General features: G+C 31.6%; 1 protein-coding gene across 5 annotated transcripts in view; it reads right to left on the reverse strand.

Annotated features, from left to right (window-relative positions):
- The window catches only part of GLS (glutaminase), an 80,473-nt gene that overhangs the window by 30,026 nt on the left and 37,965 nt on the right, over positions 1-12,482 (reverse strand). For 3 of the 5 annotated variants that reach the window (XM_073807462.1, XM_073807461.1, XM_019931492.3), the window contains 5 exons: positions 11,488-11,554; positions 10,832-10,882; positions 8,201-8,377; positions 5,882-6,013; positions 4,397-4,489 (listed from right to left, as the gene is read on the reverse strand). In XM_073807462.1, the coding sequence (XP_073663563.1) occupies positions 4,397-4,489; positions 5,882-6,013; positions 8,201-8,377; positions 10,832-10,882; positions 11,488-11,554 (520 nt within the window). Of the gene's footprint in view, positions 1-783; positions 3,420-4,396; positions 4,490-5,881; positions 6,014-8,200; positions 8,378-10,831; positions 10,883-11,487; positions 11,555-12,482 lie in introns of those variants that run through there. The other 2 variants (XM_019931493.3, XM_019931494.3) reach the window with 2 other exon arrangements.

Genomic DNA, 12,482 nt, shown 5'->3' on the forward strand with positions numbered 1-12,482 from the left:
TACTAATCCCAAAAGAACTTTATGAAAAAAGCCCACAGATAAATACAAATTCCTGTAAACAACAGTATTTCCCCTTCAAAGAGTTTTTAAAACTTCTATAATATATTTGGGATGTCTTCTCTGGATATGAATGGAAGATTTCATCAAACAAAAATTTAAAGTACTGTATTTGATCTACAATGCATGTAACCTCATTATAATTTGGATCATGCTGTGGAAATATACTAAGTTCCTTCTGAAAGTTAAATTCCTTAAAAAGTAGTTAGGGTGAATTTTAATATTACAGTTATTTTACTCAATATACATTCTACTGAGACTGACAGTTCTATTCTAAAGCAATAATACTCTTCATTTGATTTTAGCAACATGTTATTCCTACTCTGGACAATAGGTAAAACAACAATTACATAGTGAATCATTGATATTCTTCCTCAGAAAGCAGAAAGAACCTGCAAATGGGGTAGTGGGTTTTTTTTTTTTAAGTTGTCAAATGGAAAAAAAAAAAAAAAAATTGGAGAAAAGTCTTTATTCAAATACTTCTAGTACAACCAATAGAAAAACGTCCTCCCTGCAAAAAAAAAACCCACCAACGCTATACTGCTTTAAAAAAAAAGAATCAAATGAAGCCCTTGAGTATTTCTATACTTTCTCTTCACAGCAGCCTCAAAATCAGCTAAAAATATAAAGCATTTTAATATCTTCATAAAGGATGACTTTTTAAGTTAAAATTCCAACTACTGTACTTAAAATGCTGAAGTTGCTTTCATAAAAAAAACAATAAAATCAGCTTAAAATAAATTTATTGTACAATACAAAAAGTAGGTATACTGGAAAATAAAAGGTACATTAATATACAAAGCAAATAAAAGAAAGCTAAATAACACAAATGGTTTAATCCAAACACTAAGATAAAATACACAACATTTATGCTAAAAATAAAGTATTTCAGAAAGGATATGCATTTCAAATGAAATGTTAATGATGGAAAAAAAAGAAAAACAAATATGCTAACTTCAAAATGCTTGAATATCAAGAATCAGTAATGGCAAAAAACATTAAATCCAAAAATACTGGGTACTTTTCAAGAATTTTATTTGAAAAGGTATTTAAAATACTGAAAGAATCAAAATAATGTCTTTAAATCCGGCAAAGGTTTTCCTTTTTTTTTATTTTTAAATAAAGTTTGGGGGCCTATTCACAGTATCTTCCCTCTTCTTCCATTTATACCTTGCTACAAAAATTTCTGGATGCTCATCCTTAACAAGATTCTATAAACAAAGTAGCTTAGGTAACCCTACTCCATTGGTAAGTGTGTATTTAAGCCTTACAAACATAGTAAGGGGCACAAATTAACATAATTTTGAAATCTATACAAATATGGACACAATATGAAACATTAAGTTTCCATTTTATAAAGTAAAACCTACCTCCAAATGAAACAGTAAAATATAACAATTAGAGCACAGGGGGGAAAAAATAAAGCCTGTTTTGCAAACTATAAATTTAGACATTCAGTTCCCCAAAGCACAATAGCTCTGTGAAACTAATTCGAATGACACTGTTCAAAGGTGTAGGAGAGGTAAGGCCTTCCGCCACACCATTCTCACATAAATGGCCAAACCAGAAGCATCCAGTTAGGATATGCATCTGTACATCAGAGGAACACTGAATTAGCCATAAAATCCTTGGTAATATCCTCTAAAACCTAACATATAATTATTTAAATATATGTTTACTACTTCAGTTAGGCCAAAAGACTTTTGACCAAGTTTGGAAAGGAACTTCTTTTCCTAATATCATAGTTCCCAAACTCATATAATCAAGACTTTCTATATCTCTATTTGCACTAGCATCTAAATCATCCAGGAAAAAACTTTTTGCTGCACTACAATTACTTTTATAGACTTTACCCTACCACATGTATGCCATGATACTAAGAAACTATCAAGTTCTCCTTCTGACCTCACCCCTGCCCTCCAAAATCTTGAAGCTGTGGGGAGAACCAGAGAAGTATACAGAGGAAGGAAGAAGTGTGAATAGGTCCTACACAATTTTACAATCACTTTGCCAAGACTGACTTTAAACATTGTGAATTATTTGAAATTAGGTTGTGTAGAACCTATAGTCCTTTTCTTAAAAACAAGTTTTGATTCTCAATATTGCATTTATATAACCAAACAAAAGGATTCAGATCTAACAGGCATTTTAGTAGCATACTAACTACCTTCAGACTGAATTCATTTCCTAAATACTCTAAAAGAATTCAAATAAAACAAACTTTATGAGATGTTATTATAATTTATCATAGAAGATTCATTAGCATTTGTGAAATTATTAAAAGCTAAAAACCAAGATTCACCATTCATATTTAAATATAACATGGAAAAAGTTACGTGGATATTACGAAAATAAAATTGTTCAGGTAAACATTTCACTTGAAGACACTCCCTGTTGCTCCTTCTGAGTAACCATTATAGCTTTTTAACAATGAAACATGTCATATTACATCTGAAATTCTTTGGCTGGAATGCTTTAATAACATAAGACACTCCTGTACATGACAATTCTGACAGAACAAAGGAGTTGCAAAGTGAAAACGCAAAGACATTTTAAAGTGTTTGATAAAATTTTAAATAAATTTTTAAAACTTTAAAGCCGAAAAAAAAAGTTAAAGCCAATCTATTACTAAAAATAACATAATATCTTAAGCTAATTTTATAATCTACTGCTATATTAAATAATTTGGAATTTATTATTAAGTCTTTTTATTTTTGTATTTAGCTCTATTGCTACTAGAGACATCATGTCAGTTTTAAAAGTGGAAAAAACAAAATGGATGAAATTTATGAGTTCAGTGTGTGGGTTTCAGAACCAAGAAATTACAAATTTGTTACTATGTTAAAATGGGATTATCTTACTGCCTATATAGTTAAAATTTTAATTACACCAAGAAAAATTTTTAAGAAATTTCTCCTTTCATTTTTTTTAAAATAAAGCAAATTTGCTTTATTTACTTATAAATACTTTTTAAAAGACTGACAAATCCACTTTTTAATCTATTAACTTTACACAAAGATTAAAAGAAAAAAAAGCTTTATGGCTCCAGCACCCAAGGTTGAGAACACAAAAAATTCAAATAAATATAGAATGCCAGAAAACTAAAGATGTTTGAAAGGTTAAATGAAGAACATTCTGAAACTAGAACCCATTTCTTTAGCTTTTCTCTCCCAGACTTTCCATTCTATATACTACAGTTGTAGAGATGTCCTCATTTGACTCAGGTGACACTTTTTTCCATACTGTCTCTTTTAAAGCAAGTTCTTGTTGGAGACTTTCATAGTCCAATGGTCCAAAGGAATGCTAGTTGTTCAAGCAACATACATAATTTATTAGTGCACTTGAGTGAAGAAAGGTCCAAGCTATAAAACGGTATTTTTCAATGAATGTTATTAAAATCTGTTAACATTTTCACCCACCACCATCTGATGTTTTGCTCCATGTTACTCATGTTGATGCCCATGGAAGTTTCTATTCTGTCGGCTTTGCATAATTCTCATATATTATTAGAAGTTACTTTGATTGGAACTAACGATAGGAAAATTTACTTAGTAAGTGTTAAAAGTTTTTTCTACTTATAAGTGCTTCATACATATTAGCTTCAAGTCTAGTTAGGTAATTTTACTCTGAACATTTTCCATTTGGGATGCAAAGAAATTTAAATTCAAAACAAGTCCTTTAGTGCAGTGAACAACAACAAAGACAAAAAAAAATCTTGTTCCTGGAATGTGAGCTCTGACTCCTTTAAAAAGGAGTATATATGTGCAAAAATATGAAGCCAAACACACTGATAACAAATGTTACCTTAAACTAACAGTGTCAGGAATATTGCATTAAATATTGCATTTCTACAGAAAAATACTTCATCTATGGTGACCTACATAAAACTTACTATGAAGCTTTGTCAGGTCTCTCACTAATACTATGATCCTTTCCCATTTACATATCCACCCACATCAAAATAAACTTCAATTTAAGACTATAACTGACAAATATTAAGAGTAAAAACAGGCTTTCTCTTTATAGCATGTAGCACTTTCCAATTTGTCTTCTTTTAACAGAATCAATTTTTTTAAATATTGCTTAAAATAGCAGAAAAATGGGGGAAGGGAGAAACCCCTGCTCCTAGGCTAACCAGTTCCAATTTAAATAAAACAGTAATATTTAATATCTATGTACTATTGGTCCAGGATGATAATGTCAACAATTTTTTTACACTCATTTGTTATTAGTAAAGATATGAGGCCACTAACAAACTAAGTTTTACTTAAACTGGTGAACCTCATTTTCTCTCTCTTAAAAAAAATTACATAATAATCTAAATAAGAATTTTGCTTACCCTTTGATCACCACCTTCTCTTCGAGGATCAAGTTTTTTTGCAAAGTGTCTCAAATTATCATAGTTATGGAAATTACACAGAGAAACAAGATCCTATAATTAAACAAAACAGGTATAAGAAACTGGCTAGTCATTGGCTATTGTTTTTTCACATTTTAATAAATTACACTAATACTGTCCAACTTAACTACTATCTCATGGAAAGGACCACTGCATGTTAATAAAGCAGCATGATGCGTCAAGAAGAGAACTGAAATTAGAATAAGAAGACGTGGGTTACAGATTTTGAAAACACTGCTTACTAGCCTGACCCTAGGGCTCCGCCACTCAAATTGTTTAACTGCCGTTTCCTGTAAAATGGGCATTATAATAATAGGACACATGAAATAATTTTTCTATCAAATAACTACAAAGCTGCACAAAAATATAAAGAAATATTCTGGTTATAATCTATTTTAATCTATAAGGAATCCAATGTCACTCTCTAGTTTTTGTAAAATATGTAAAACTGAAAAATAAATTGGAATTTTAATTGAGAAAGTCTGCAGAAAAAACTATACTTAATGCAGACTATAGGAAGTAGTAAACGTAAATAAAACCACAAGATAAAATATTAGCAAGACTTGGGTAACAACAAAAAATACTGAACTAGGGGCTTCCCTGGTGGCGCAGTGGTTAAGAATCCGCCTGCCAATGCAGGAGACACGGGTTCGAGCTCTGGTCCCGGAAGATCCCACATGCCGCAGAACAACTAAGTCCGTGTGCCACAACTACTGAGCCTGCGCTCTAGGGGCCACGAGCCACAACTACTGAAGGCCGCGAGCCACAACTACTGAAGTCCATGTGCCTAGAGCCCGTGCTCCACAATAAGAGAAGCCACTGCAATGAGAAGCCTGCACACTACAACGAAGAGTAGCCCCTGCTTGTCGCAACCAGAGAAAAGCCCACGTGCAGCAACGAAGACCCAAACGCAGCCAAAAATAAAAAATAAATAAAAATAAAATTAAAAAAAAAATACTGAACTAGTTAAGAGTAGTAATAATTTTAAATTGCAGTACTTATGTCCTCAAAAAAAAAAAAAAAGACTTTTAAAGGTAGTTTATGGCTAAAGATATTCAACCATGCCGATTAAAGATAACAGTGTAAACTATAATAATCTTTCATTTATGTTGGAATTTAAATGACTTCTCCAAGTTTAGTATCTTTTGCTGAGCTTTTGGAAACTGAAAACTAATTATAACCATGAAAATTAAAATATGAGCATCAAACAAACGTAATTTGTAATTAGTGACGATGATTATATGGGAGCTGTGTGGTGGAGGCAATTTAAAGCTCCTTTATGAACATGTCCATGGCTACTGAGTAACTGACAGACTGGCAGTGAGAGTGCCAACAATCAATAAACTCTGGAAAAGAATAAAAAAGTAGAATCATCAGATGGCTCAACTTATATGATCATTATTTTCATTAAGAAAATATGCTTACGTGACAGAAGTGAATTCCCTTAACACTGTTGCCCATCTTGTCCAGGGGAGGAGACCAGCACATCATGCCCATGACATTGGGGACAACTAAAAGAATGCCCCCAGCAACTCCAGATTTTGCAGGAAGACCAACCTGAAAATAATTTGAAAAAAATGGACATTCATGTTAACATTTTAAAATAAGAAAAGTTATGTCCAACAGTAAGGGAACTGGTTAAAATATTATGGTATATATATCCATATAGAATTCCAACATTAAAAATGTAGATATGTATTTATCAACATGTTTATAATATAGTAAATGAAAAGAGTTATAAAACAGTTGGGATATATTTAAATATAGGAAAATATTTGAAAGATATACTCTAAGGAATTAAAGTAGATTACATCTAAATTGTGGGGCTATGCACATTTTTATTTTATTCTTTTTGACTATATTTTCTTATTGTTTTATAATAAACATGTATTGCTTTTAAGTATGAAGTGATTTTCAAAAAATATTTTATGACTAAAACAATGAGAAATTATCTCTTCTTAGAAGATTCTCTATTGTATACTGGCAGAGAAGTTCTAAAGAATAGAGATAAGATGGTACTAATTCAAATTAATCCTCTTCAAAACATTTAAGCTTACATTATATAAAATTTGACAATTATGATAAAAGACAAAATTAATGTCATCAGGGAAGTGTTCATTAATGGCTAACTAACCATTCAGACCTTTTACTAGAAGTAATCTTGCACAAAAGTAACAAAACAAAATAATCACCTTAATGGGACCTACCAATTTACAGGGAATACCACGGACAAAGGAAGGGACATAATAAGCAAACCAAACTCTAAGAAACTTTACAGGAAAAAATGACCTAGTTTTTTCAACCAAAATAACAAGAAAAAAGAGATTAAGGGGGAGACTAAAGATTTAAAAAATAATAATAGAGACACAACCAACCACAAGGTATGGCCCTTATTTGTAACCTAAGTGAAACAAATTGTAAAATAATAATTAAGATAATCCAGATAATCTGAATATTGACTAAATATTTTTAAAAATGTATTTTATTGAAGTACAGTTGATTTACAACGTTGTTATCTTCTGCTGTACAGCAAAGTGATTCAATTATACATATATTCTTTTTCATATTCTTTTCCATTATTGACTAAATATTTTGATGATATTAAAGATTAAAATTCTTTTCAGATTTTTATACATAACAATGGTGCTGTGTATGTTTTAGAGTCCTTATCATTTAGAATTACATACTGAACTATGAAAAGGGTGGGGGAAGTAGGTGTAATATAGATGAAACAAGATTGGTCATGTATTGATAATTACTGAAGTTGCGCAACAGGTAACTATTTATTTACTTTTATTAAAGTATAGTTAATTTACAATGTTGTGTTAATTTCAGGTATACAGCAAAGTGATTCAGTTATACATATATACATACATATATATATATATATATATTTTTTTTTTTTTAGATTCTTTTCCCTTATATGTTATTACAAAATATTGAGCAGAGTTTCCTGTGGTATACAGTAGGTCCTGCTGGTTATCTCTTTTATATATAGTAGTGTGTATATGTTAATCCCAAACTCTTAATTTATGCCTCACCCCCTTCCCCTTTGGTAACCATAAGTTTGTTTTCTATGTCTGTGGATCTATTTCTGTTCTGTATATAATTTCATTTGTATCATTTTTCTTTTAGATTCCACACATAAGTGATATCATATGATATTGGTCTTTCTCTAACTTTAAATGCATCTATTTTTCTATTTGTAAAATTTAAAATTTCTATTTTTAAAATTTTCAAAATAAAATTTTTAGACATAGAATGAAACAAGAAAAGTCTATAACATTTCACAAGTGGCAAATGCACAACAGAGCTTAAAGGAGTATATTTTTGTTAAGTTTTAACTTTAATATACTTTAAGTCCTTTAAAACACCTATGGCTGTAACCAAAGATGTTAAACATCACAGTTATGCACTCCTTCTGAACTTAAAGAATTCCTGAGGTATGTAATCACCATAATATTAAACATTAGCAACTAAAAGTAAAGTCTGTACTAAGCCTGTACAGTAAAATGCCTTAAAAATAAAAGTGATAAGGTTCTATAAATTAAACTTCAAGTTCTTAAGAACATGTCATACACTGCTTAACTCTATTTCTTACCAACTCTGTAACAAATTAACCTTGAAAACAAGCCTCTCTAAAATTAATGTACAGCTCTAGAAGCAAAGTTCAAACTGTATTTTTAAAGGAACTAGTCCAGACTAGTTTCCTGCCAGAGAAATTAAGATTAAACAATTACTTACATGGAAAGCAAACTGCCCCGAGAAATCATACATGCCACAGGAATGCATCAAACTGAGTGTATTTCGAACTGCTTCAGGACTCAGTACTCTTTCCCCAGTAATTGGGCAGAAGCCACCATTAGCCAGTGTTGCCGCCATCACACTAGCTGATTCACATGTTACTTCAATGGAGCATAGCTAAAAGGAAGGAAAAACTAAATTCTGAAAATTTAGGCTCACAGTATTTTTAGTAGTACAGTTGACCTCTAAGATAATCTGTGTCATCTGGTATTTCATACAGATCTGAAATATTTCTTCCAAAGGGATAACCTGATGACACAGAAAGATTTAAATGTGAACAATGCTCTAGCCCCTTTAAGGTTTATCCTAATTTGCCCAGTTATTCAGTCTTTTAATGGCAGACCTAAGATAGGAAGAGCCAGCTCCTAAGCACTAAGATTTGTAATTGCCTCATGTGATATTCATATTTGCTTAAATAGTAATGCTTTCTGTAGGATACACAAACATAATTATTTTTAACTCAACAGGGAAAAAAGAGCCGAGATTTTTAAAATAAAGCAACATTCATCAGTATTATGATAGTTAGCATCTACATGAGGAACTGCTACTTTAAGAAAAAATTTACTGACATCTTGCCTGTACCAAAACTCAGCATCCCCATATGGCAACATGCAAAGGACTAAAGGAAAAAAATCTAAGACAGTTCTAGCCTACATGCCCTGTGTGCCTAAAACCAAAATGTTACATTTTAAACCATTTATTAACATTCAAATAGTTATTTGATACTGACTATGGGTGCTAGATATACTATAATGAATGAAAAAAGCGAAGTCCAGGTACACTGTAGGGTGAAATTTTTGCATTTCAAAGAATCAAAATAATGGAAATAGTTTACCACACCAAACCCAAATTTACCCATAATACTAAAACAATAAATAAATGCTCTATTTTACTTTTCACTAACAGTAACCAAAACTGAGAGGAAAGTGGAAGAGAAGGAGAAGGTAGGAAGTAGGAAGAAAAAGATATGACAGTTCTCAACTTATAATTTTCCTTTCTCATACCAAGATCTTTAAGAGGCACAAAGGGGTTTGGAAATAGCAGTAAGCAAACTAACTAACCGCAGTGAATTTGAAAACTGATTAGAAGCCACTTTTTGACTGACTTCCATTTTTGCCTATTTATGTTAAAACCCCTTCCCTATTTCTTCAAAAATACAGAATCTACTTATTATACGGACCCACATAGCAAAGACATAGTACAGGTGATTTAATTATGAAAGGCTTTCTAAAAGAAGACTTAAACTCCAATTGGACTTAAAGACCAATTCCTACTTTATAATTAGTATTAATGGAAATTTTGTTTGTCATAAGGTGATACACTTTCAATTTGACAAATCGCAATTTAAGAGTACTCTCCTGGTAGCCTGACAGATGTTCAGTTAGATGCAGCCTTTCTCCAAAAGAGCAAGTAAGTTTTCTATGGCTGTCTCTTGATTTTTGCCCTGAAGTATAGAAATTTCACAATAGATTAGTAGCACGTAAGCTATGACAGCCAAAGTTAAATACATGTACCAAAGGAAAAGAAACATTAACATATGGAAGAAATCCATATAGGCTAGGGAAAAAACAAGGGACAGTGGATAAAAAGTAAATATGACACTGTATTTCATATAACATTTTATAGTTTCAAAGGAATTTCACATACATCTCATGTACTTGTCCAATGTAATGCAGGAAGTTAGGTCAAGCATATGCTACAGATAATGAAACCAGGGTTCAGTATTTGAAACTAAGTCACTTGGCTAAAACTAGCCAGGTTAGACTGATTTTCTATTGATAGTCTGGATTCCCAATTCATAGTTCTTCACAATGGGCAAGTGACAAACTGTGACCTGGACTTCCATCAAAATCTACTCGTTACCAGCTTTCCTTATATATTCTTTACGATTACTAAAAGGTTACCTTAAAAAGTAAAGGCAGGCAATGTGTGTAAAACAGAAATTAACAGTAATTAATTTGTTACTACGTAGCTTCACATTACAAACTCACCAGAAGCACCAATGGCATTAAATCTGTAAGAATGAATTGAACTGAAAATATGGGGGGAAGAGAGGGATGTCCAGGAAGGCTATCTTGAGTTCTATACCACAGAAGATTATGTAAATGGACACCTCCCCCATGAATATGGAAAGCTACTCTAACTTATTGGAAAATCCATTATGTGACATTGTAGAAACGAACTAAACAAACTGAGAAAATGCCACCTTAGAATGTTGAATATGAACCTGCTGATAAAGAAACAAGTAACTCCTTCAAACAAAATTTTAAAACTAAGAAAACAGAGCTTGGTTTATAATAAAGAGAAGCCAATTGCTGGAGCTGTACATTATTTTTCATACTTCTTAAATATAATATTTTTATAGAAAAAAACATTTCCCTGTTACATTCTGAGACATCACTTTTTAGGAGATACAGACACGAGACTGCCTTTAACAAGGACATTTTTTCGAAAGTCAATGGGAAATGTTATTTTCTCTCTGCCTAAAGCCAAGATTTCAGAGACATCTATATTCTGCAAAACGTGACACACCCATTTATGTACATAATTCATACAGTTAAAATAAATTACCTGGAAATAGAAGTCTAATATACCAACCATGTCTGTACCTTCTGGAAAACACTGAAAAAATAGAAAGGCAATTAAAAATATAGGCACATGGGAAAAAAAAAATGCACACAAGTAAAAGATACATGGAGATTAAATTTAAAATATACACGTTTCATTCTAATTGAGAACAAAATAGCACACAACCTATAAAAGGGTGCAAACATGAAATAATGAAGAACAATAAATCAAAATTACATGACATAATTATCTAGATTTCTAGATACTAGTTTAACTGGCAATGATAAACTGATTCATAATTCATGAACCAAGTTACTAGACCAGCCACTTAAAATTTAAGCCCACGTGCCTTAAAATTTAAAAATCAAGTGTAACCAGCAATAGTCAAGCGTTATGCTTTTGAAAAATGGGCCAATCCTTACGCAAAATTTGCATTACTATAACTAGTCAAATATTTCAATATTACCAAATACAAATTGCTTGAATATTAACACTTTGATAGTATTAACTCAAGAGTGTTTTGCAAAAACCTCTGCACCATAGTCATAGATAGCTGCTTAAAAGCTATTGTTGAGTTTTATTATACTTCATGTATTTTAATAAAATTTTTTATTTAATAAGTAAAAGAATAATTTGAAATAGAAACAGAATTTAAAAACCTTTTTTTCTTTTAAGTAATATCCTATTGCAAAATTTCGATCTCCACTTTCTCTTTCAGACTGAAACCTAAAAGAAAAAAAACATTTGCTCCATTTATTTACTTTCTGTAAAAGCATGATTGGTCTGTAGGTTAATTTGTATAGCAAAGTGCAGTATAAAGAACACTGACCTAAGAGTCAAGGCTGCTGGGTTCCAGTCCCAGTTCTGTCAACAGGTTAGCTATGTGGCCTTGGGCAAGTCATTTAAGTAACAATTCTTTCTGCCTTAATTTTCTCAGCTGTAAAAGGACTGAAATGAACTAGGTCCTTTCTAGTCTTCATATATTGTGAATAAAGAAGCTAATTTTTAAATTATCAAATATTCAACTGTTAAAATTTACTATTAATTACAGACTCTTCTGACTCCCCCCCAAAGTACACTAAATAGTCAATTCCAACTGAGAGAATCTATGGAAATTTCACTGAGAGAGAGAGAGAGACATGAAATGGACCTTACAGCATTTGCTGGATTAATAAATTTCTGGGGGAAGCCGAAGAAGTGGCAAATATTATACAGCATGAACAAAGTTATAAAAGACAGAACTTCATTAAAGAATGGCAAATATTCTAATGTATCTCGGAAAACAGTTTCATGGAGAAGAGTAGAGAAATACCAAACCAACAAAGGAGACTAGGACCAAATTATCAAGACTGATAAATGCTAAAAAATGTAATGGCTACTGATTACCTACAAAATGAAAGCTTGAAGGCTTTCAAACAAGTTACCTTATCAGATCTACATTTTAGAAGGATAACTCTGACATCAGTTTGGGAAAAGGGAAAAAGAAAGGATCAATGATATTATTAGAAGACTACTGTAATGAGAGCCATAGGAAGCCTTAACTTAGGTAGTGATGATAGGAATGGAAGGAGAGGTATGATCAAACATGAGAGCAGTGGACAAGTCTTCTGACCTAACAGGAAAGAGGAGAAACGGGGTAAAGTTTGGTACAAAG

This window comes from Tursiops truncatus, chromosome 7 (genome assembly GCF_011762595.2).
Source record: "Tursiops truncatus isolate mTurTru1 chromosome 7, mTurTru1.mat.Y, whole genome shotgun sequence".
Taxonomy (NCBI): domain Eukaryota; kingdom Metazoa; phylum Chordata; class Mammalia; order Artiodactyla; family Delphinidae; genus Tursiops; species Tursiops truncatus.